We start from the raw sequence: 26265 nt of genomic DNA, 5'->3' as shown, positions 1-26265 counted from the left end.
GTGGTATGTACAAGGAGCACAACGTAAAAGCAATGTAAGTCGTACTGCAATGACTTGGAGATTTGTTTTAAGGGGTACTTTACTATGAATAACATTGTTTCTCACCAGGATAGATGCTCCACCAGAAGCCCCATCCCCTCGAGGAGAAAAAACAGTGGTATGCATTAAATTGACGGAGATCAAAATTATCTGTCTGTTTCAGATGGGTTTCTTGTAAACAGAAAGCTGACGGTTTAAAATCTTGGACTAGTAATTGTAAATCCGCTAAATTGGTTTTAAGTCCTCTACAGTTCCATTGTATGATAGGCGAAGATATCATTTCTTCGGAGGATGGACGGGTGATCTACCCCTCAACTTCCTTGTGGGAGACAAGCTATGTGTCCTACCATGGCTATGGTCGGACACGTCCATGTCCTCAAGGGATCCAAACTTGTTAAAACGTTTGACAGGATTATCCGCTCCCTTCGGAGCTCTGCCACTGTGACACTTTTTGATAGTTTCAGTGGACGGGTTGTGTTTGTTTTGTGCAGTTTGTTTGACATTTTGGTCTGATTTGGCTCGTTGACCTGACTTTGATGATTGTTTCTGCGATGTAGTTTGGCCCATATTACAAGATACACTGTCCGTTTGTAAAGAGGACATCGTTTGTGAACTTAAACTCTGTTTTTGAGGCCTCACCTGGACTTCGGCAGGTAATAAAGTAGGTGCTGACGTCCTTGTCCAAGTGTAGTCAATTTGACAACCGACAGAGTTACATGACAAATGTTTAGATTTGTATCCCTGAATAGAAGCGGAAACAGTGGTGGAATATGTCTGACCAGGCTGTTCTTGCGCAAGCACAATCTTCTTTGCTTCAGAAAATGAAATCTTCTGTTCATGTTTCACTCTGGAAATTTTAGACTGCAGCTTCTAAGTTGGACAGTCCTTAGAAGATGATGGGTGGTTACCAGAACAATTGACGCAAACAGGGCTTTTGTTACACAGATTACCATCTTCGCAATTTCCGGCACAACGATGGATTATTGCATGACTTGGAGCCATGACCATACTTTTGGCATTTGTAACACCTCAAGGGGTTAGGAATGAACGTCTCAACCCTGAGGTGAAAGTAACCAGCCTTCAGTGATTTGGGATGGTTTGGAACGCAAAATGTCAACAGATAAGTGTTTGTTTTAATGATTCCATTATTCTTTCTGACAGTGAAACGTTTAACATCTGTCACCCCTTGGGCATGTAATTCTGTCACTATGTCAGTTTCTGTCATCTCCTAAAGACAATGTCCAGTATCACGGACAATGCCTTTACTGGGTTTTAATGTCCTGTGTGGAGGGACCGTCACAGGGACATTTGCAAGGGACTTGGTCGAGAGCAGAATTTTGGATTGTATCTGTTTTTTCCATTCGATAAGTAAAGAACCGGAACGTAGTTTTGTAACTCCTTGTACTTCGCCTGCTAAACCTTCAATACCGTTTGCAATGGCAAAGGGATTAAGTTTCGGAGGGCCATTATCCACTGAAGAGACGATAAGGAAACGAGACCAATTGTCAGGGTTGATTAAAAGTGTTGGAGCCTCATCGTCCGAAGAGAGCGAATCATCAGACTCATGCGATCGTTCTAAGTGGGGGTGCCATGATCATAATGGATATACTTCACCCTCCTAGCTCCCCACCCACCACGGACTGTCAACAAGGGCGATGTCAAATGTCTGTGGATCTCCAACAGACGACACCGGGGAAACCAGGAGGGTATACACAAGTAGGAAAAATCTTGAAAAGATCAATCCTACCAGATTGACCCATGAGCCATCGCCTCCTGGGCATTTAGACTCTAGGCAAATTAAAGAAGATATATGTCAAATCGAGTGTGATGTCTGAGAAACCAAAAGAGCCAAGGCCTAAATTTAACAATACGTTTTAAAAAATATAAGTTGTGCAAATACAGATGAGGCACAGGGCTCGACATGATCAGCCGATTGGTTGAACCGGGTCCATTCAACCACCCGTCTAGGTGAAGTAAGGGTCAAAGGGGTGTGTTGAGCAAAGGGAACACGATTACAGGCTCCCAGTGCCCTCAACCCCCAGATTCCCGTCCTCCACCGACACAGGGCCGCAATCCACGGCAAACAGGTTGGTGGACCAAATATCCCCCCGGGTCCACAACGGGGGTGTCGGCGAGCTCTTGGCATTACCCAGCACCCACCACGAGAAAGTGGCTCGCCACGGGTGCCCACTGGCACGTCAACGTCATGCCCTTGAAAGGTCGATTGGCACAGAGACCATGAATGTGGAGTCGTCTGGCCACAGTCTGTCTGCTAACTAGATGTCCAATGCTGTTGGCTTTTGATGACGTCACAGTGGCGTATCGCTTCCTCAAGTGAAACAGCCATAAACACCTGTCCTCTATTTGGGTAGTGACCTTCCAAATACCACTCTTTGACCTGTCTGCAGTACTGCCAGTCTGTCGAAGACGTGTGACAAGTCTTCAGACGGTGGATTTACAGCATCCCTAGCCACATGCTGTTGTGTCTGTTTCACCTGTAACACACCGATTGCTCTCTCCCTTTGCACTGTTGTTAAACGTTAAATGTTTCTGGTTGTCGATTGATTAAAATGATGAAAGAATAAACTCGGTTAGCTTTAATACGGGTAACTTTGTACACAGTTTCCGTTTTATTCGTGTAAATTCCGGTGTATTTTTCACAAAATACGAAATGCACGTGTTCTCTGGAAATGGACATGTTGTGTTCGAGAGATGTGTTATTCGTTGTTTTCAAACAGACTGACAATGTACGGTCATATCTATTTTGCTGGCGTTTCTTTTGGCTGCTAGATTTCACACGCATGTACATCGTCAAACGAGCGACGTTTCTTCTCACCTTACATACTAACGGTAGCACGGACTTCATGTGGAGACACATAAGATCCAATATTTACACTTATTGTAAAATTCAGATGAAACTTCACTCGCATCTAAGTGTGAATAAGTTGTATTATGGGTAATATTAAAATACGGGCACTAAGAATGGATCATATTACCTCAGATAACCAACGTTGCCCGTGAGGCGCTAGGAAGTTAATAGTTAATATCCCACCGGGTACCCATTTCATGCTGGGTGAACAGAGGCAATTAAGACCAAACTCACTTGCTTATGGTGAGACCATACGTGTCACATGCCTTTTTGTGGGGCAGGACAACTTAGCAAAAATAAAAACTAGTGTTTTGAAACTTTTCTTAAAAGAGGTCTCGTTGTGATTATGGTTAAATGCATTGTCAAGGGCATTACGTCACACATTCATTCTACTGGTCGGGCCTACGTAGCAAGGGGAGAGCACTCCATGATGAAATGACGTTTCCACGTGCCACAAGTCACATGACCGATTGATACACGTGCAGTTGATCTAACGGTAGCAGAGTAGAGTTTCATCTCAGTAAAACACGGTTTTCTGGTTAATTATTCGTTAATTTGCAATGCCACGACTGTCAAACATTCAGCGTGAACGTGCCATTGACATGCTAAATACGGGAACGGCCGTCACTGGTGCGAGGGTTATGTGATGCAGCCGACAGACCATTCATAATCTCCAGACACATGTCCATCAAACTGGCACCGCAGCTGACCGCCCCCGTCCTGGTCGACCACGTGTGACGTCACACGCAGAAGACCGAGATATTGTCTTACGTCGTTTGCATAATCGGTTTGTCACTGTCACATCCACGGGGAATGTATTGTTTGGTCGAGTGACTGCCCAAACCATTCGAAATCGCCTGCGCTCTGCTCGTGTTCATGCACGGCGACCATATCGTTGACCAATTCTAAACCGTTTCCATCGACGCCAACGTCTTCTCTGTGCACGACGGCACCTGAGATGGACCCAGCCAGTATGATTTGGGGGAGGTAGCTTTATGGTTTGGGGTGCTATCAACGGCCATGCTCAACCCCGACTCATTGTCATCCAGGGGAACCTTAATGCGGCAGCATACAGGGATCAGGTGCTCGTTCATTGCAGCTCATGGCCCAGGTCTGACTTTCCAACAGATAACGCCAGACCTCATACGGCCATCTGAAAAATGAATTTACGCAGGAACGCTTGGCATCAATATCATGGAGTGGCGCTCAAGATCTCCCGACCTCAACCCCACAGGACATGTGTGGGATGTGTTAGGCAGGCGGCTCCGTCAAGTAAGGAACCCTCTACAGAACTTGTAGGAGCTTGGTGCCATGTTGGTACAAATATGGCTGCGCATTCCCCAAGCTGTGTTCAGACGCAAACCCATTTTCAAAAATGTTCAAATTATTGCCTTTGAAACGAGTGTAAACGAGTTTTTATTTTTGTTGAGTTACAAAGAACTGTTATGAATCCAGTGGCCTTCCATGGCCAAACATCGAATGACAGCTCTGTTTAATTTGCACCGATTTGCACTTTAGCTCTGTGTACAAGACCACACACCCCCTCTGGATATATGTAAGGGCGTACGGTTCACCAAAGGGCGTAAGGTTCACCAAAAACCTACAAAACAACGACTCACACGGACGGAGGCACGCATGCACACACCCACACCCATAAGCACGCTTGTATAGATTTTCAATCTTGATCCAAATCCAAGAAAACAGAAAACAATGACGTTTAGTATTACCTTGTTTAATCGGCATTCTAGAAGTTCTAGGAATAACACACACGGTGTTGGAAACGGTGTAAGAATCTACACGAAAACGTCACTCTATGCAATAAATACGCATTTTTTTCCATCAAGTTGAAATATTGTAGGTTTCATTAGAAGTAGACATCATTCAGAACTAAGTCGGTGGTTGCGTCGAGCTACCATGTAAAGATTCCAGTGATTACTTCCCCAGGGGCACGATATATTTTATGAGAGCATGGTCCGGTATTCGAAACACATTTGAAACCTTGTCACATGACCGTTCCCATGATATCTATAACGCCACTGGTTGACATTTTGAGTGAGTGAGTTAAGATTTATGCTGACATCAGCAATATTTCAGCCATAATATGATTAAATTGATAATAAATGGAATATAATTACACATGTCAACAAGGATGGCAACATATTATCATAAATCGAAACGTAAAACTAGAAATTAAACCAAACCATTTAACTGTAGAAAACAGCACAATGTAAAAACATGTTATAGATTGCCAGCAACTGAGGGTAGATCATAATACTAGGGACCATGCTTCCTGCATGGATCCTAGCTGGATTTTCACCATCTCCTCATCTGTTAACAACAAATCTCGCCATACATTAAAATCACACATATTCTGCGTTTAAAAAGGGTGGATAGATTAAATTGTCAATAGTATTAAATTTAATGTTTGACCTACATACCCTCTCAGGGGAACAGGAACTTTACAGTACTTTAACCCAGTCTGAGGATACAGCCACCAGCGATCCCAGTTGATAATCTTAACTAATAATGTTAAATCATTTTCCTATTTACAGAACAAATATCAAAATTTAGGCAACAATTTATTTCTTTTAACAATGCAATAATTACATGGCAATTAACGTTCAACAGATCAGTTGTTTTGACACTGAAATATTTATCACACGTGAATATCAATACTGTGAAGCAGGACATGCTTGACCGTGATTCTCTCATTACATGGGTACAAAAACGGAACATCCTCACCTTTGAACAAATATTATTCAGGTTTACACATTGTATATCCAATATCGTCGCCGATGTTTGACATTATTTTGAATTTTCTGATACTGACTTGGGTGTTTCAAATCTTCGGCATAAGATCACGGATGCACGATCTAATGAATTGCTTTCGTGATCGGAGTATGGAATGATAAGTGGCGTGATTGATTTTCTGAGTGCTGCGTTATCTCCAAATGGTCATTGTATTACCAGAGATTCCAACACGACAGGATACCCAGCAGTAGACGATGTCGTTTGATATGAATGTAAGATGATATGACCCGTGAAGGTCTACCCGGGGTAGAATAGGCCTTCAGCAACCAATGCTTGTCATGAAAGGCGCCTAGGATTGTCGTAAGAGGCAACGAACGGGTTTGGGTGGTCAGGCTCGCTGACTTGGTTGACACATGTCATCGGTTCCCAGTTGCGTAGATCGATGCTCATGCTGTTGATCACTGGATTGTCTGGTCGAAACGCGATTATTTACATACCGCGGCCATATAGCTGGAATATTGCTGTGCGGCGTAAAATTAAACTAACTCACTGACTCACTTTCTTATGAGCCAGTCTGGGAGGTACTATCTTTTTGAGAAAACTGCCTGTCTGAGTATGCCATACTGGCTTCGTCAGTCGGAGGCGTACAGATGTGAGACATCGCCCCTGCTGGCACGCCATAAAAACGTTCTCATGAATCTGATATTATATTACATTTCTAAATTATCTGTTTCTTTCTACTTACAACAATTCACATTCACAGAAAATAAGACAACTTGACACATATACATTGCAAGTATTTATTCTTCACACACAGGTGTAAGTGCCCCATAAGAAGGAAGATGGCCAACCTGCCAGTAGTGTCAAGCTGCAACGATGTATGTTGTTTACTCTTCACTGAGCTTAGTCACTAGTGACTTCCTAACAGGCTACAACCTTTGTAATGATGCAGTCGAGCAGTTCCCAACAACATACTCCGGCACATAATGTATTAATAGTAAGGTAACGTTGTGTAATTTGCCAGCGCGAAGTAACCAGGTCGTTCTGCCCTGTATCCACTAAAGCGAATCTGTCTTGAAATAATTCCCGTTCCATCTGTTTCTGAGGGTAGCAGGTAAATATATGATATGTTAATATCAATAACACTTTAGTTGATGCTTACCTAACTCATGTCGTTTGCGATTGTTTTTCACCTATCTTTTTTATACATCCGTTTGCATATATCATGAACGTATAAAGACACCAATCTGACAACATACGACATGATAACATATGTTAGGTCACATAAAATTGTCATGTGCCTCATTACCACCTGACCCTATATTTATGTATGTTTAGCTCTCGTAAATTTTCGTGTATAAAAGGCCGTCTGACCACAGATATCTGTCTCAGCTTCTGGCATTTCAGGTATCGACTAAGAGTGCATAGGAAATCAAAACAAGATATTAACAAATAGAAATATAATCCGCCCTGCCTACCGATTTCAGAAAAATAAGAAACTTAAAGACAGTGACGAGAAACAAGAAATACGTTTCATGTGGCCTTACCGTGGGGGAGTTAATATGGGCGCATTCAGCAGACTCTTACGGTTGAAGTGGTATTCACCACTGTCATCCAGTCGGAACTATACATTGTACACATTTTACTGTACTGCAGACGTGGTAGGGCGATACTTTACCAGGCGCACCCGTAATGACGTAAACACAGGTGTGAAACAACTTGGACCTATCTGACACAAAGCTGCGGCGCAGTAACATCACTTCATTACCAAGTACATCTGAAGAGTTCTGATGTTGAGAAAGACAGGTAAATAAGGAAGTTTTTGTTAATTCTAACTGCTTGTCAGGGAATTTGATTGCAATTTACGGTAAGATTGTCATTCTTTATCACGTTTTACATTATATAAGCACATCTTTCTGATCTGGAAAAAAAACCCACACACTCTAGTTAATTTATGACCCTTTCGCGAGCATCTGGCGCAGTATCTGGTTTTCAAGGAACCAACCACATAAACACCGCGCTATTCATGAATTTGTCCAGGCAGATATCGACTAATCGTCACGAGCACTAGTAATATGAAATTATGATGAATATACTGCATACTCGTCCGACAGATATGTGTATTTCCTTACACAATCATACAAAGATGCATGCGCCTTAGCATATGAACGATATACTTTGATATACCCATATTGTTTCTGTAAAGACCTAGAATTAAAATGGATGGGCATTTCCGTCCACACCTTCTTTTACAGGTATCTTTCTTGGAGACCAAAAACGGCATATTCTCACATTCTCATATTCTGTGCAGAACATTTTTTGGTTGGTCAGTTAATGACAGAATTTAAACATTTACGTTCAAGCAGTACCAGTCATATAACTTTGCTGTACACGCGATTGCTATTGAACTACATGTCGCATGCCATGGGAAACTGCCAGCGGCTCATAGATGTTCAGTCAGGTATGAGGAAAGGCTATATGTGTCAGCTGAGATCCCTTTAGAAACGAGGTAGTATCTGTGATTACTGATGTGCTGCGATCTGTAGTCAGTTTACATTGCTGCTCGAATGCATTGAGATACACCTGTCATTGGAGATGAAACTGGTGAATAGAGCTAGTATTGAAGATAAACACCAAAAAAAGGTAAACATTATAGAAGACTGATTATATCAGAAAGTGAAATGTTAGGGTTACCTTAGATTCCTTTTTGAAATGATTTTTTGAATATATGTTTGCATATTTGCCATGCTTGGATAAGCAGACACGGCTGTAAGAGCAAACTATAGTTAAAATGTTTCAGCAAAGATTCAAAAGGCCGATGTGACAAGCCAAGTGGAAATTCATATAATGCTTTGACGGATGTACGATACGTACAGATACGATATGTACACTTACGATAGGTAGTTATGACACGTGCACTTCCGATACGTACAGTTACGATACATGCACTTAAGATACATACAGTTACGATACATTCTCTTACGATACGTACAGTTACAATACGTGCACTTACAACATGTACGGTTACGATATGTGCACTTATGATATGTACAGTTACGATATGTGCACTTAGTGTACGTGTAGTTACAATACTTGCACATACAATATGTACAGTTACGAGACGTGCACTTATGACATGTACAGCTACAACACATACAGTTACGATATGTACATTTACGATATGTACACTTACGATAAGGACAGTTATGATACGTGCGCAGTGGGCGAGAACTTCATCACGTCTCCTAAGTCAATACGAAGCAATATTTAAGCAGTAACTAGAATCGCCAGGGGGTGTGCCTTTAGCTATATTTAAAAAACACACAAGAAAAACACACACACTAAAAGCTCAGTAGAAGAACACTACGAACAACAGAAAGGAAGAGTAACAATTACACCTAGCCACTAAATATAGTTCGGAATTATATGATTAGTTGAGTTGAATTTTATGTCGCTTCTGCACTATTTCAGGCATACAGCGAGAAGGGTAAAGGTGCATACACGTTCTAAACATAGATATGCACAAAAGCCACAGCATGTTGTATTGCTTTGTAAAGCCTCGGCTCGAATCATGTCGCAAGATTATAATACGATCACTGGGCTGATGTTGAATGATGTTGATGTTGCTGATGTTTTGGGAAACCTGTAATTAGCTTACAACCACGACATAAGGTGTCATACGTTATAAATTGCACTTTGTTTGATTTCAGTTGAGACCCTGTTAACTTTAACATACACGGAGCGACGGGGAAGCTATGTGGTTAAAGACCCTCAAAAATGGGAATTCATCAAAAACAAAGTAAAAAAAATTAAAAAATATAATAATAAAAAAAGAACACTTAGAGAATCACACTCACACGCAGACGCACACTTTTACAGGTAAAATAAGGATGAATCGATCTATATGATATTATACATCCAAAAACACAGAAAGGGTTTGCATTGCCTTGAACTTGAACGTTCTACCCCGGGATCTTCACGGGTCAAGTGTTGTTCAAACAGAAGTGCAGACGGTGGAGTTGTCTGGTTGTTAAAGCACGCAAAAGACCAAGATACAATGGATACAATGCGTAAGGTCAGGCCCTTACTAGTGTCCTCCGTCGTGATATTGCCGGAATATTGTTAAAAGTGGAGTAAAACCGTACTCACTCCCTCATGGGAGTGGTACAACAAATATCTGTAATAACTCATATGTTTTGTTTGTTTATGGAGGAATGAGGTGTTTGCTTTTGTGACCGCAGTTGGCCATCTGTTTGAAAGCGTCCTATATAGTAATGCCATATTTGCCATAACTAACAATGAGTATTAACCTTTACAGTATATTCAAGGGACGGTGGATAGCCTAGTGGTTAAAGCGTTCGCTCGTCAACTAAAAAGCGTTCGCTCGTCGTAAAACTAAACTCACTCACTCACTAGAATATTCAATCCATGTATAACTCCCTACAGATCTCACAATGGGTTGAAATGCTCAAGTCAGCTTTCGTTTAATTGTCGACTTGGTTGTATGCAGTTCTTTTGTCAGCTTCATATCCTTATAACGTTCACTATGTTTACAGAACTGGACATGGACTGTAACTGGTAGCGCCATGCAAGATCCAAATGAGACGATCGGAGACAGCGACCGTGAGTATCCACTGACAGTATCACAAAGCATGAACACGTGCAGATCCCAGTTACAATTGATCTCTAGTTATGCAAGTATGGGGACTGTGAACCCGATTATCAAGAAACCAGAAACTGCAGTTGCTGAACCGTAAGAGGAAACTTCAGGTCAGTCTCGCTGACGTGGTTGACACACGTCATCGTATCTCAGTTGAGTTGATCGATGCTCATGATGTTGATCACAAAATTGTCTGGTGAGTGCGGCATTAAACAAACAAACAAACGAAAGCAACAACAAAGAAAACAGAAACAAACTGAGTGCATCCTGAGTGTATCGAAACCCACAAAATTCACTGGTCTGTGGTTGCAAAACCTGCTCACAGTTTGCTTAACAGGTGCTTATCTAGGTGTTCCTGTTAAGTGTGGGCAAACCAGATAATCAAGTCATCAATGGATCTGAATTCCAAGTGTCATATTATTTTGAAGAAACAAAAGGTTGTGGGTGGATATTTAGAAATTAAACCACCCGAATGTCCCCTGGCATGTCATGGAATGACCATAACCAATTAAATATGTATATCAATATGTATATCAATATGTATATCAATATGTATATCAATATGTATATCAATATGTATATCAATATGTATATCAATATGTATATCAATCTAATCTCACCTCTAGCTATGAATAAACAATGCCATGTGATCGGTTACTAAATTACAATGTGTATTCACAGCTTTCTGCCGTGGGAGCCGTTCCAATTTACAAAGTCCGTGGTCTTGACTTCATTTTTGAGGAAGCCTTAGTGGCATATCTAAGACTGCATGCTTAAGTAATTCATAAATACTTTTGTACTTTCTTGCAGACTGTGAAATCTGCTCCGAACTTTTGCAACGTATAGAGGATATCCACTTACCAGAGGACAATGTGTTGCTTATTGATATAGATGTTAATGTAATAAACACACCACTTGGTAATTTTGATAAGAAGGAACGACAAGAGGCGAGAAAGAATTTTGTTGACAAGCTTAAGAAGTACATATCCGCACTGAGGAACACAGCAGGGGGTATAGTACTGGTCCACATACAGGGAGTAGAAAAGGAAGATAAATGCCTCGACCACTTCCATGAGTTAGTCGATGTGAAACTGAATGATATGATCGAAGATGGGAGTCTCTTTGTGCAAAGTTACCAAAAGGATTGGCTTGTGGGCAACAAAGCAGACAGTGAAAAGTCCAGATGTTTTCAAGAATTTGTTTTCATCCATGTAACAGGTTCTCGCATTGTGACAACATTCAACTTCAAATCAAAACAACCGCTTGACAACTGTGTAATCGACGTACAAAGTAATGAAGCCATACAATTTTTAAAACGAAAAAGCTGTTTTAAAGACAAACGTACGTTAGTTAGGGGAATACCACAGGTGAATGAACGGCGTAACATTCAACTAAAACGTTTGCACACTACCAAGGAACATACTTTAGAAAGCATTGAGCAATTCAATGACTTTCTTTGGCAAGAGTGTGGGTTAGGTGGATATATAAGTGCTTTCTCTAAGCTAAATGGTGGCGGGTCGTTCTTCCTTGGCATCAACGAGGACGATAAAGAATTCAGTTCCTACAAGACTAAGACATTTTCAACAGCTGGCATTAAATTCAAAGACAGGAGATTTCGTCAAGAGACCAAAGCTGCCATCTTCCGGTCTTTACAGGACACTACTGTTATCGTGACATACAGTGGAGAGCGACTGGAAACTCCTCGTGAGACTATTGAAGTTGCATTCCATGTCGTAGAGGCAGAAAAGTTTGTGCTGGAGGTTGCTGTTGCAGCAGTAGACGGTTTACTGTTTTACGACAGTCAAGGCCCAGAAGCTTATGAGTATGAAAACAACAGCCTGAGGAGGATACCAATAACAGAGTGGTACGAAAGGTAATCTAGTTATATTTGTTGCCATTCACAACTAAGAGTGAGTGAATGAGTGAGTTTAGTTTTACGCCGCACTCAGCAATATTCCAGCTATATGGCGGTGGTATGTAAATAATCGAGCCTGGACCAGACAATCCAGTGATCAACAACATGAGCATCGATCTACGCAATTGGGAACCGATGACATGTGTCAACCAAGTCAGTGAGCCTGACCACCCGATCCCGATAGTCGCCTCTTATGACAAGCATAATCGCCTTTCATAGCAAGCATGGATTGCTGAAGGCCTATTCTACCCTGGGACCTTCACGGGTTCACAACTAAGATCATGGTGAAACAGGAAATATTATTACCTTGAAACACTTCTTAGAGAGTACATGACACATTGTGGTGGACCTTTGTTCAAGCAAGTATCATATCAGTGTGTTCGGGCTCTTCAGATTCGTATGTTTGTCATCGGATCAGCTGAAATAGGAAACGTGCATGTATGTTACCAGTCCACATACCTTACTTTAAATTTTACTGGTCAGATTTACTGGAGAATGTCCCATTGGTCGATAAGAGGATTTGAATGTCGTCGGAGAGTTTGGAGGCGCATTAAAATCCCAAGGGACGTTCATTGTAGTGGACCCTATGGTGGGTTCCCAGCTATGGTATGGGCATGTCTCTCCCAAATCTGTAAGCTGACATCTCACAGCTCTCAAGGAGATGATTATCAAGTTGTGCTTTATTTTAATAACCGCCTATTGGCTATTTGCCCCAAATGTATGGCCGACAACTCTGAGCCACATCGTTTTATTACTGTGAGTGCGTTCCCTGGGACTAAATCTCTAGAGACTTCCCATGGCCTTCGGTGCTGAAAAAGTTTTGTAACAGTTGTAACAATTCTATAAAAAATATTGTACAAATAGAATACCTGTTTTTTGGGTACATCGTAAAACACATGAGACAAAACAAACGAAGATATCGCATGTCAGAACGCACTGAAATAGTAAAGAAATACAGAGATAAGAGCAGTAAAACAGACGAGGAGTGGGATATAATGAACTGAATTGGTGAGGTAAAACATCGATGGTGTAAAATATTATATATGATTGTAATGTGATGAGTATAACTGTTGTTAAAGTAACACATACCGTCTGGTACAACAGTGTTACGGTACTGTTTGTTCTAGCTATCGGCGCAAACCAAGACCTGATGGAAGAAATTAAAAAAAATTCATAAAAAAGAATGTGAGAGTGAGAGTGAGAGTGAGATTGTTTACATTTTTCTGCTCTTCTTTAGATGATCTGCTGCTCGTGAAGAATGCCGATTGGAAACTAAACAATCAAAATTCTCCTTTATTTACGTGTGCATGAAAAGACATAGCAATTTGAAAACATCATATAAATTATGTGACATATTTGATTTTGAGATGATCCCTTCTGCCCTACACTGGTATTGACATCGTTAACTTATGCAAAATGCACGTGCTTGAAGTCACGTGCATTTTGATCTGCCGAGCATAATGTAAGGACCTGATATGTGACCTGCCTATTTGCAAGACCGGGTCGCTGTTCCGGTAAGTAGCCCAACATCCTTGACATGTAAGGTGTTGTTGTGACTTGACATAATGACAGCTCTTACGGACAACTTTCTTTTTATCGAGTGATACATTATGAAAATTAAAATCCTGAATGGTAGAAGAATTAAAAAGCCTCATACCAAACTGGAAACGGATAGCACTTATAGTTTTAAAGTAAAGATACCAAAAACCATCCTGAAACATTTTCTGCCAGACTATATAACATACGAGGGGATGTCAATAAGTTTTGAGCCTTGAGCATTTTTCATACCGAGGTGTCACGGCCTATGGTACGACATTGAACCATGGGGTGTAGCTGATGTGTTTTGGTATCCTACTCTCAGAAGTTGAGAACAGCTCATTGTCAGAAAGAGACCCCCCTCACGGCAGTAAAAATGAATAAAATTGAGTATAGAGCAGTAATTAAGTTTTTAGTTCTTGAAGGAAACTCGGCGAGGAACATTGAAGAAAGGCTTTCAGCAGTTTATGGGAAGTCTTCCCCTTCATCTGCTACCATCAAACGATGGGTCAATGAATTTAAGTATGGTACAGAGAGTCTTGAAGATGACCCCCGTCCAGGGCACCCAAAAACAAGCACTAGTCAGGAAAACATTGACAGAGTGCATAGACTTATGCTGGAAAGTCGTCGAATCACACACCACGAGTTAGAGGAGACCACAGGCATTTCACACGGATCCATCGAGACAGTTCTTCATGAACATCTCGTCATCTCTAAAGTGTGCGCAAGATGGGTGCCAAAAATGCTTACAGATGAAATGAAGCAAACAAGGGTTACCATAAGCAACTCCATGTTAACCAGATACAACAAGAATCCAGAAGATTTTCACTTTAGGCTATTAACCTGTGATGAAACCTGGATCCACCACTATGATACTGAGAGCAAGCAAGAATCCATGGATTGGAAACATGTCACTTCAAGTTCAAAGCCTCCAGATCAGTGCAGAAGGTAATGGCGACAGTGGATAGCAAAGTCGTCATCCACATAGATTACTTACCTAAAGGAAGAACAAAGAATGGGGAATATTACGCTAACTTGTTGAGGCAAGTGCGACAATCAATCAAGGAGAAGCGCCGGGGCAAGATCAGACGTGGTATTCCTCTACATCAAGACAATGCTCCAGTGCACACTTCTCGTGTTGCAGCCACGGCTGTCCAGGAATGCGGGTACGAAATCTTGCCGCATCCCCTCTACTCTCCAGACCTGGCACCAAGTGATTACCATCTGTTCGCAAATCTCAAAAAACACTTGCGTGGTGGTAGATTTCAGGATGATAATGAGCTTATTGCTGCTACTGAGGCTTGGTTTGAGGACCAAAATGGCGCCTTCTACAGAGATGGCATCAGCGCCTGGCAGAAAAGATAGAACAAGTGTCCTGACTCACAAGGGAACTATGCTGAAAAATAAATGTGGTTCATACCAATATTTTGTGTTTTTCTAAGCAAGGCTCAAAACGTATTGACATCCCTCGTACGTTATTATTTCTACTACAAAAATTCTTACATCAGCTGCGTAAGATTCATAGGTGCACAGGAAGGAGGATTCTCTTAAAAAAAATTGAAAACCCATACGGGCTTGGCTTAATTGCCTCGGGATGGTATCTGCAGGCTTCCATGAAAAGAACGTTGGAGGTTGTCATCCAGGTATGAGGCAGTTACAGAGGATACATATGTCAAAAACCTCAGTAGATTTCAAGACAGACATGGGGCCGGGACTTTCTCTTCATACATCGTGCATGGAATTATTTTATTTTTCAATTAACTGCTTTTCCACTAAAAGCAACAGTGTGCGCGTTGATCAGGTGCACAGCATACACACTGACATACTGCCTACATTTTGTTGTAGTTTTGTAGTCAATTACTCAATCTTCTATCCGATAATTAGACAATACTCCAGGCTAGAAATATGAACGTTCTGCCACCTTTCTGTTGATGTCATTGTTCTGAAACAGAGGGTGATTAATATGTGTGCGTTGGTGATATATATCTCGCTTCTGATTCCAGGTTGTGTATCAAGACTGATGGCGATGCTGAAAACTAACATGGAAATATCTGAAGGAGACGGCAGCAAATGTTTAGATGGTAGGTTGTCTTGTTAACGTTTAGTTTACAATTGCAACATAGCGCAGTTTTCCATTCTGGTTTTGCAAAAACAATGAAACCATGACACGAAATAATCCGTCCCATAAGGTCCCATTTTTATTTGATTTAGTGACTTGCTAAAACACATATTTTAACATTTATCAACATTTGTCATTTGTATTCATGGCTATTTTTAACTCCACGGCAACCCCATTAAATATTTACTTTTTAGTACATAAAAACCCGTTAAATATATTTTGTTTACAGAAAACCTAACGGGCCTTCCTTGCGAGAGAGTAGACATAAAGGGCCTGTATCAGAGGAGGCCACCCTGCAAGCAGATTGAGAAAAGTCTTGAGGATATTGAAGCCATGGTTTTGCAAGGAGGTGAGGGCTTGGGTTAGAAATGTGTCCCAGCAATGAAGTGAGTGAGTGAGTTCATATGTAGCGTCACATCGGCAATATTGCAGCCACATTGTTATTAAAATCAATAAATTGAGAACGTAAAACATCTGCCATCAAGAACAGTAAAAATACAGATATCACAACTAACCAGCAATTAAAATGCACATATGGGAATGTTCTGGGACTTACGTACGCACTCTAACGCCCGAGTTGTTACTAATTCAACTAACAATAATAAAAATATTTATCTGTTTACAAATCCTTTAGCAAATCTAATGCTTTTAAAACTGCAATAATTAAATGAGGACTAATATCGTTAAAAAGATCCTTCAAAGTTCTTGAGTTGAAATACACAGTCAAGCAAGACATGATATACTAGTACTCTAGCAGAAAAATTAAATGGTTAATGATTCCACCAGACTGGCCCACAACCTTCTGGCATACAACTCAAGGCCAAAAAAGACATGAACTTGTGTATTGAAATTCGGAGTTAAAAACAAATCGCCAAGATTTAAAAAAATATCATATTATAAGTTTCAAAATTTGGTGCAACAGTACATGGATGTAGCACAGGGCTTGGCGTGATCAGCCGATTGGTTGAAAAGGGACCACCTAGACCAACCGTCTAGGTGAAGTCAGGGCCGAAATATTACAACAATAACAACAATAACAACACTGTTGCTGTTTTCCCTCAACTATGAGGATCCCTTCCTCCAACAACACAGGGGAGAAACCCACGGCCAACAGGTTGGTGGATCATATATTCCACACGGAGTATTTGAACAGATCTTAGCGTTACCCAAAACCCACCATGATCGCCGACACCATGAAGTGCCTGTGTATGAATACAACAAATGTTTGGTTGATAAGGCATGTAGATCTCAAAAATTTGTATTACATATTTTTAAATGTTAACATTTATGAAACATGATGTTTCCTTTACAGACCAAGAAACAATCGCAATATTTCCCAGGAGTTTTCCAGGAGAAGAGGCTTATGTCAATTTGAAGACAAGACTCAGTGAACTTTCAACAATGGGCAATGTTGGTCTTGCATACATCGCCAAATCTCTCCCTGTTACTGCTAACATGGACATGAAGTATAAAACTCCTGGAGAGGTTATCATGGACGTGTGTCTGATCAGACAGCGAAGTCCAGCAGTTATGTTTTCAGTTGTGACAGACATGTCTGAGAATATGAAACTTCAGACTCAAAGGTACAACTCTGCTGTCTCAAAAGAAGTTACAAAGAACGTTCGGAAATTTACGATAGTGACCTTCAACTGTCTATACGGGTTAGTAAATACGAAGGACCTCATGTCGAAGGAATCATTTAAGTCATCACTGGCAAGCATAGAGGAGGAACGATCTCGCCTCTGTATTCCTGATTCCTTGACCATGGACAACCAGAAGTATAAACATGTTGTCCGTGCCTTCCTGTCTTCAGTGGCAGCAACAGAGTTTGTGAGTGGTGAAGACGATGAAACTCTATGGTTTTTGAGTCATAAACAGTTCTGTATCCTGACAGAGAACATTGATCACACTGAAGTGCATGTAGATACGTTCCCTGCCAGCGGAGGACGAGTCCTGTCTCTCACCGTTTCCCAGCGTTTACAGAAACTTGGACGAACGTTGCTCATTTCAGACGATGACAAACTGATCAAATATGCAAGGTAATGTTTAATAACATTTAGCACATATTAAGAGTTATTTTGTAAGTAGAACATTTCGTCAACGATGTCAGCATTACAATCATAAATTTATTCTTAAAAGAATGGATGTTTGTAAACAATCGACTGTGATCCAGACATTCCAGTGATTGACCCTTTAATAACACAGAGCATGAACCACTGTCAGAGAGTGATGATACCAGTTCGCCAAGCGGTTTGCATATCCTTCCCCCCACCCCACCCCACCCTGGCAACATTCATGAACTTACGCAAAGGCTTGTGAGCTCCTCCCCTTATAATAAAAAAAACGTATGGTAGATATTAAAACTGGGAATTGCATCGGACAACATTTTGTCACTGATGCATGAAATATTTAAACGAGATTGCTCCACATGTCTACTCATTTCTCAGTAGCATTTATGACCTCCGTTCGCGTCGAGAACGGCAATGCACTGTCGGCGCGTTGAGGACACTAGGGTTTGAATGGTGTGTTATTTGTGGGATGTTCTTCCACTCATTCTGCAACGCTTGGAAGAGTTCCTGCAAAGTCTGTGGTGGTGGATTCTTCGCTCGGATGCGGCTATCCAAGACGTCCCACAAATGTTCAATCGGCGCTAAATCCGAAGAACAAGCAGACCAGGGCAACATATTCACATTGTTTCGTTGCACACACGTACAACATGAGGTCTTGCGTTGTTGTGCTGAAGGATTCCGCCATTGACGTTCATAAGCGGCACAACGTGTCGTTGCAGAATCTTGTCTCTGTTGCACAAGCCGTGTAGTGCCCCCACAACCTGTACCAAAGCAGTACCACCACCATAATGAATATCCTCCCCAAACCATCACACTATCCCCACCGGTTCTGTCTCTCTCTTGCACACAGTTGGCAGAGAACGTGACGACGATAGGCGCGAGCCTGCCGGTCTGCTGGTCTTGACTCGTCACTGAAAAGAACAGTTCTTCACTGAGCGTCACGCCCAGCCGGGGGTGACTTCGAGGCGGTTGCATTGCCTGCTTGCCTTAGACGGTTCCTGACAGGTTGGCTGGAGACCCTGCGCAGCCCAGGGTTTTTGGTTTGCAGTAGAGCAGTCTATTTTTAATCGATCCTGAAAGTGAAGCAACTGGATATACCGAGGCTTTGTGGGCTGGGGTTGTGACTCAGGTTCGACCTGACCTTTGTCTGTCTCAGGTTCTTCCGGTCATGTTGTAGCGGGACCAAAGTCGGCTGATTGTGGCCCTGCCGACACCCATTTCCCTCGCAGCTTCAGTTTGGGTAGGTCCCATCTGCGGACGCCCAATGGCATTGTTTCTTTGCTCTTCCATGACTTTTGGCGCCTTAAGGAAGTCTCCAATATGGTTATGAAGACTGACAATGCTGATTTCACCTTTGCGTTTTACACCCCATGTCCTGACGAGACAGCGTGCATGACGAGAATTTCCATGTTGTACGTGGAAGTGGTTTTCTCAAGTTATTGCGTTTTCAAGTAACCTCAGTCTTACGGTTACGTGTTGGCATTTTATTCTTCCTTTTTCTCGTTTCTTCTTTTTCGTTAAACATTGAGTTCTTCTGAGATAGTGCTCAAGGGGTCATCTTATTTTTATCTTGTTATTTTCTTAATTTTCCATGTGTAACAGAACTTTTGTTGTGAGAGTATATTATGAGAAATATTTTTTGTGTATACTATATGTGCAGATAGAGATGGCATATTATGAATGCATCATACTTTTCTTACAGAATTCACAATATTGATTGCAAGACTTTCAGCGACCTTGGACAAAGCCATCTGGGAGCTGAAGGGAAAGGTTTCCTTTACGTTGTTGTATACGAAGATGCAGAACCTTCATTATCTCAGGTTCCACACCTACCCCAGCTGCTGGCAGCTGCACAAAAACGCTGGATCTTTCACAGGCAGAAAGGTATATTTGTGAGAAGCTTTCTTCAACTCTGTTCGTTAGATGCAGAAGAGTATTGCGACCACAAGTGACAAAACAAGTTTTACATCCATACAAAATCATGTAGATTGTAAAATCCTGACTATATCATGAATATGTGAGTGAGCGAGTTTAGTTTTACGCCGCACTCAGCAATATTGCAGCTATATGGCGGCGGTCTGTAAATAATCGAGTCTGGACCAGACAAGCCAGTGATCAACAACATGAGCATCGATCTGCGCAATTGGGAACCGGTGACATGTGTCAACCAAGTCAGCGAGCTTGCATAGTCGCCTTTTATGGTAAGCATGGGTTGCTGAAGGCCTATTCTACCCCGGGACCATCATGGGTCTCATGGATATGTGTTTGTATATGCTCTTTCACAACTGTACGATGTATCTGTCCAGCCTAGAACTGGTCTTCAGCAACCCATGCTTATCATAAAGCACGATTAAAGGGGCCGAATGGCTTACTTGGATGACTCCTGCCATCGCATCCATATTGTTGAGATCGATGCTCATGATGTTGATCACTTGATTGCCTAGTCCAGAGGCGGTTGTTTCCAGACCGCCGCCATATAGATGGAATATTGCTGTGTGCGGCAGTAAACAACACAAGGGACTCTGGTTCAGAAAGTCCAGTGAAAGAGATACATAGAGGATACTAAACGACCCTCCGTGTAATACACTGCCGTATCTTTAACGGGCGAGTTATAATATAACATATGTTGACAGCATGTGTTCCAGGTGATCGCGAGAACATGAGCATATCCTGCCACACAGATGGCAACTGTCATGAAGACGTGAAAACCCGAGACAGTTGTTCACCTCAAATAATACGGGAACATATCGTGAGATGCTTTGTAGCATTCATCTGGTTTGAGAGAAGGTATATGTACATTTTGTTACAGGATCGATTGAGGATGAAGATGTGCAATACCTCACACAAACCAAATCAAACCCTTCAGCGACAACGCCTGTTTATGGTATGTAAGGCCATAATATTTCGAATACTTTCTAAGAACTGCTTGCGTTTCTGGAGCTGAAAAACTAAGAAAACGTCAGTATCAGTGAGTGAGTTAGTTTTACGCTGCACTCAGCAATATTACAGATATATGGCGGCGGTCTGTAAATAATCGAGTCTGGACCAGACAATCCAGTGATCAACAACATGGGCATCGATCTGCGCAATTTGGAATCGATGTCATATGCCAACCAAGTCAGCAAGCCTGACCACCCGATCCTGTTCGCCGCCTCTTACGACAAGCATAGTCGCCTTTTATGGCAAGCATGGGCCTATTCTACCACGGAACCTTCACGGGTAACATCAGTATCAAGTGACTGCGAAATCTTACTTTCAGCTAGACTGACATGTACACATTAACCATTTGTGTGTTTAGAGATGAAAAAAGCTTAACAAAGCAAATGTCAAGTGACAGTGAGGTCTTTATTTTCAGATATGCACTCATAAGTATAAAGAAACAAAACAACTGTTTCCTGTCATTAATGAAACATTAAAATGAAAGATGTCTCATAAATGACAGACTGAAGTGTCAACTTGTAAACATTCCTACAATCTAATCTAATGCAAAACAATCTAATGCCTATAGTCCATCACTAGCGGTCATGACAGCTTCTGTCATACTTCATTTTCAGTGGCTGTATGTTCCAACTTCATTCATTATTATCATAGAGCTAGTTCTAGAATTCTGACATATTTCCTATAGTGCACTAATTAATAGTAACTATTATCTCTTAATTTGTGAACTCTCAAAACAGTTCAAAACGATTAGTGTCTGCATATCTTTGTGAACCCGCGTCAACTTCCTTTTGTGTAAGATGATGTTTGTTCTCCTTCACAGGAAAAGGTTCCGGTTTTCTGGAGAGGGAAATTCGGATGGTGCTTGTTGGAAAGACTGGAGTCGGTAAAAGTGCCACAGGGAATACTATATGTGGAGCTGGAAAGGGGACACAGATATTCAAAGCATTAGCGAGGGCAATGTCTGTCACAAAGAAATGCAAACAACATTCCTTCAAACGCTTTGGTTACGACTTGCAACTTGTTGATGTTCCGGGTTTTTGTGACACAAGCAAATCGGATGAAGACATCATGAACGAGGTCATGAAATGTGTGGGGATGTCATCTCCTGGAATACACGCCATTCTTTTCATCGTAAGGATAGGAAGATTCACCGAAGAAGACAAAAATACACTGGAAAGGTTCCTGCAATGCTTTGGACAAGCAGCTAAAAGATTCGTGATTGTTGTATTTACTGGGAAGGATGACTTGGAAGAGGCAGATGATACACTTGACAACTATCTGGGAGATATTCCCATGAGGCTGAAACAGTTTCTATTGGATGCAAGTCTTCGTTTTATTGCTGTCAACAACAGAGGGACAAATGAAGAAAAGGAGAACTTTACCAAAGACCTGATAGACAAGGTAAGAAGCATGGTTGATAAAAACGGTGGCCATGGCTACACGAATGAGATGTACGAGAGGTGTGAAGCTGACCTTCAAGAAGCTGAGAGGAAAGAAAAGCTTGAAGAAAAGAGACAGAATCTACTTCAGGAGAAACTTAAACAAGAAGCTGCTGCCGTTGAAGAACAGCGTTTGAAAATGCAAGAAGTGGAGAAACAACTTGAAAAACTGCAAACAAAAATCAAACTGAAGGAAGAACAATGGAAATACCTGGAAGAAGAGGTAAAACGACATGCAAAACAAGTGGAGGCGTTGGAAAAAAAGAGAAGTGATTTTATGAGTATGATGCATCTTGAGATGAAACAGATTGAAAAGGTTGAAAAGGAACTGCATCTTGAACAGGCTCGTAAACAAATTCGAGAAAAATTTGAAGATGAAGACCCAAATTTTGTGCATCGTTTATTGCAATGGCGCATTGATTACGATTTTGTCTTAGCTCAACTTTAAGATTGGGTACAGTTTCCCTGAATTTACATGGTTCGCGCACTGCTTTCCTTTACCCTTATCACCCATTGAATCCATGAGGTAGTTAATGCAGTTTGGTTTCCGTCTAAGTTCTTAATTTGATTTTGCAAAACCTATAATGAAGGTGTTATCCTAGGAATGGAAAGGACGTTTGTTAATCGGAGACAGAACTGTTGCTGTTCCCTAAATATTGACCTTTACCATATATTCTCATGTCTTGGAAGTGACATATTGTTACGCCTTACACATGTCCTCTAGCGTTTCTTTGTTTGTTTAACAACTTGTAATATGACAGCTTTATGATGGCGGTTTGTGGTGAGTGAGTTGGGCTTTCAGCAATATTCCAGCAATACCTCGGGAGGAAACACCAGAAATGGGCTTCACACATTTTCCCTATGAGGAGAATCGAAACCAGGCCTTTGGCGTGACAAGCAAATACTTTCACCACTAGACTAGTTCACCGCGCTGTAAATAATTGAGTTAGTGAGTCAACATTTATCGTCACATTGGAAGTATTTCAGCCAAGGTTGTGATGAGGAGTCAATAACAAATGTATGAAATATTTTGAAACGGTATGTAATCTTCACGTTCGAGGACAGTATAACAACTAGTATATTTTTAGATAAAACTAGTTTGGGAACATTTAAAATAATAAGCTGTTAATTTTGCTTGTGTCACTAATATGTTTCCTTATCATTGTATGAATTTAATACTGTGATGTGTACACATGAGTTTTGTGGATAAACAGGTCTGTGAGAAAAACATTACGAATGTAAATGTCCAGAGTTGTTTTAAATCCATTGTTCATGATATGAACATGTATTTGCAGTTATCTTGCCTCAGATATAAATGTCGTTGTCTAACTGACTGAGCGCTGTTCTATTATTTTCAATGCACCCCACTACAAGCAAGAAGCAGTTTCTGCGTTACCGCTGGAAATGCCGAACAGAGAGAACTCATTTGGTACTTTGTGTCAGTAATTCTATATCTCTAATGTGAGTTCTGAAGTACAGAAATTACCTATACAGATCAATGGAAGGGAGACAACTGTATTTTTGTCCGTGTTCGTCGTCGGCATTGGCTAATCGCAGTATTACCCCTTATTTTAGTCCCATGCCCATGCTTAAAATAGTTCAAGAATTAACGTTTAGGTGTTCGGTAAGGTAAATACGTTGTTCAGTCGTCCCTCGGGACCCATGTTTCGGTTTATTCAGCCTTGTGGCCAATGAACAACTTATAATGTTGATGTATTCACGTAGATATAGGTGTTTTCTGCCTAGATGCCGGCATCATAAATGTGGAAGTAAATTGTCATCTATGCAGTTCTTTCTGTGTTTATGAACCTTTTTAGATCAGGGCACTAATGTATTTCCATATTATTGTATGACTTTCAAACCGGGATGTTTGTACATAAGTTTTGGATTGTTGATTTTTTTAAAGTCCATATTTGTCTAATATATATCACTCACAGATTGTCTAATGTAATTTGTTATGTATCGTTTTGAATCCATTAACACACTTACAACTGTCAATGTATTTTGCTGTCATTAATAAGACAAACAGAAACGTATCATAACACCGTGATCATGTATTTCCTTGGTATAACAATGAGTGAATAGATCTTATTTTAAGCCGCAACTGTAGTATGGCACATATTCGTAGATAGAAACATGAAATTACTTACTATCACAGTCATCAGTAAAAAACTGACATTCAAAATTAACACCTTATCAAAAACTTTGATTTTGGATATATTTCACTCAGGTAGTTAGAAATGGTATTGTAAAATCCAACGTTTGTGGGAAGAGTAGACATGTCGCTCGCGAAGGAACAAAAACTCACTTGAGAGTAACAGTACAGTGGCAAGGAATACATTGAGGGTGATCCTTTCACTTCAGTAAATGAGAGTGAATACAGACAGTGGGTCCAACAAGGCATTTCGGATCACCACTTTACCTGGACGAGGTAGATCAGGGGGTGCATGACACTCTGTCGTCACAGAGTGAACCACTTCAATAAGTTCCTTTAAAAATCATAAATTCAAACGATCTTCAAACATATGTCCAAAGTCCACAGAAATTCAATCCCTTTTGTTTGTTTAATGTAACCAGCAAACATTCGGTGTATCCCCTCTTATCACAACCCTATTTCCGGTGCCCACCCCCCCCATGATATTGCTGACATATTGCTGAAAGCGGCGTAAAAATAAACTCACTCACTCAATCCAAGAATATCACGTTTTGTTCTTACTCTGTATACCTTGCCATGCTGTTGGATCTCATAAACTAATGTCCCTTGTGATAGAATGACGGTCAAGCATGTCCTGCTTTGCTGTTTTGATTCTTCCATCACAAGGAATAAATAATTCAGTGCAAAAACATTCAAAAGATCTTTATAGATATTTTAATTAGCATTTCATCATTGAATTTGAGGAAAAGAATTGAAGTATACATAATAAATGTTAATAGATATGTTTTGTATATAGATATATATCTAACCGTGTGGTTTTCAATTAGCAGCTTAGATTGTTAGATGTGGTATCCTCAAGGAGCTTGAAGTACAATAAAATTATTGTCCTTCCAAGAGGATACGTAAGTCACAAAACTTTCCATGTAAATTCTAATCTACCGCACTTTTGATTGTAGTAATATTGTCGATTTATTTTATTGCTAAGTTTGACAACAATCGCCGGCATCTGGAGGGATTATTTAAATCCAGCAAGGGTCCATCCAGGTTGCAAAGGCGCTGGAAGTCCCTTAAGTCTTTGATATGGTGATCTGCCCTCAGTTGATGGCGATCTACAGCATGACCAAGATATGTTATGAATTAAGCTTCATTATTCTAATAGTTTTATCCACAAGATATCTTGGTCATCTACGACAACTTGTAAAAGCCGCTAAAACACATCATACAGATCCATAGCCTGTTTTTTTATATTGTATAGTCTTCTATAGTTCGACTACTTCAGTTTTTTTTAAAATTATTACTAGTTTTAAACTTATATCTGTGATAGTCTTGTTTTACTGCCCTTCGTCTATAATTTGCTTTCAACTATTATTACCCTACAACTTGATTTAGTTTCAACATGACTGACATATTGACAAAGTGACTTAAAATCTTAACACACTCACATAATCTAAGGATCAACGAAACTAGATCTCCCGCGACAAGCTCTGGTTACTTACATCCATCTCGCATGAAATCGTGTTCTATATTTATTTAGAAATTACATAAATTGCTTTTTTCGCTTTCGTCTTTGATATTTTGTAGATATCCCTTTGACGCATTAAAGATTGTTACTTGATCTCTGTTAAACGTTTTCTCTACCAGTTTGTTTAGTCTGCAGTGGTGGAGTGGTTAGAGCGTCCTCCTGGAGGCTGGAAGGTCCTCGGCAGCGTCATGCCAAAAGACGTCACGCTGTGGTTCGTGTTGTTTCCTGTCTTGCTCTCGTCATCAGTGACT

General features: G+C 40.8%; 2 protein-coding genes across 4 annotated transcripts in view; both read left to right on the top strand.

Annotated features, from left to right (window-relative positions):
* LOC137259754 (E3 ubiquitin-protein ligase Arkadia-like) overlaps positions 1–26265 on the top strand; it is a 284279-nt gene that overhangs the window by 56777 nt on the left and 201237 nt on the right. The window lies entirely within an intron of this gene.
* Positions 6690–26118, top strand: LOC137259933 (uncharacterized). 3 transcript variants are annotated; one of them, XM_067797585.1, is made up of 11 exons: positions 6690–6773; positions 7316–7465; positions 9370–9729; positions 10216–10282; positions 11130–12192; positions 15774–15851; positions 16119–16238; positions 17202–17928; positions 19661–19842; positions 20768–20842; positions 21719–26118. In XM_067797585.1, exons 6-11 carry the CDS (start codon positions 15791–15793, stop codon positions 22783–22785), a joined length of 2232 nt encoding a protein of 743 aa, XP_067653686.1. In that variant the 5' UTR covers positions 6690–6773; positions 7316–7465; positions 9370–9729; positions 10216–10282; positions 11130–12192; positions 15774–15790; the 3' UTR covers positions 22786–26118. The 3 variants fall into 3 exon arrangements, with proteins under 3 accessions (XP_067653686.1, XP_067653687.1, XP_067653685.1); XM_067797586.1 differs by lacking the exons at positions 6690–6773; positions 9370–9729 and having other exon boundaries at positions 7207–7465; XM_067797584.1 differs by lacking the exons at positions 6690–6773; positions 7316–7465; positions 9370–9729; positions 10216–10282; positions 11130–12192 and having other exon boundaries at positions 15696–15851.

Source organism: Haliotis asinina, chromosome 13 (assembly GCF_037392515.1).
Source record: "Haliotis asinina isolate JCU_RB_2024 chromosome 13, JCU_Hal_asi_v2, whole genome shotgun sequence".
In the NCBI taxonomy this organism is placed as follows: Eukaryota; Metazoa; Mollusca; class Gastropoda; order Lepetellida; family Haliotidae; genus Haliotis; species Haliotis asinina.
Note: the sequence above shows the minus strand (reverse complement) of the source record. Positions and strands in the feature narration are given on the sequence as shown.

Coding starts and splice junctions, on each gene's coding strand:
- LOC137259933 (XM_067797584.1), top strand. CDS start 15,734: ATGTGTGCGTTGGTGATATATATCTCGCTTCTGATTCCAGGTTGTGTA. Junction 15,852..16,118: donor CGGCAGCAAATGTTTAGATG/GTAGGTTGTCTT, acceptor TTTTGTTTACAG/AAAACCTAACGGGCCTTCCT. Junction 16,239..17,201: donor AGCCATGGTTTTGCAAGGAG/GTGAGGGCTTGG, acceptor TTTCCTTTACAG/ACCAAGAAACAATCGCAATA.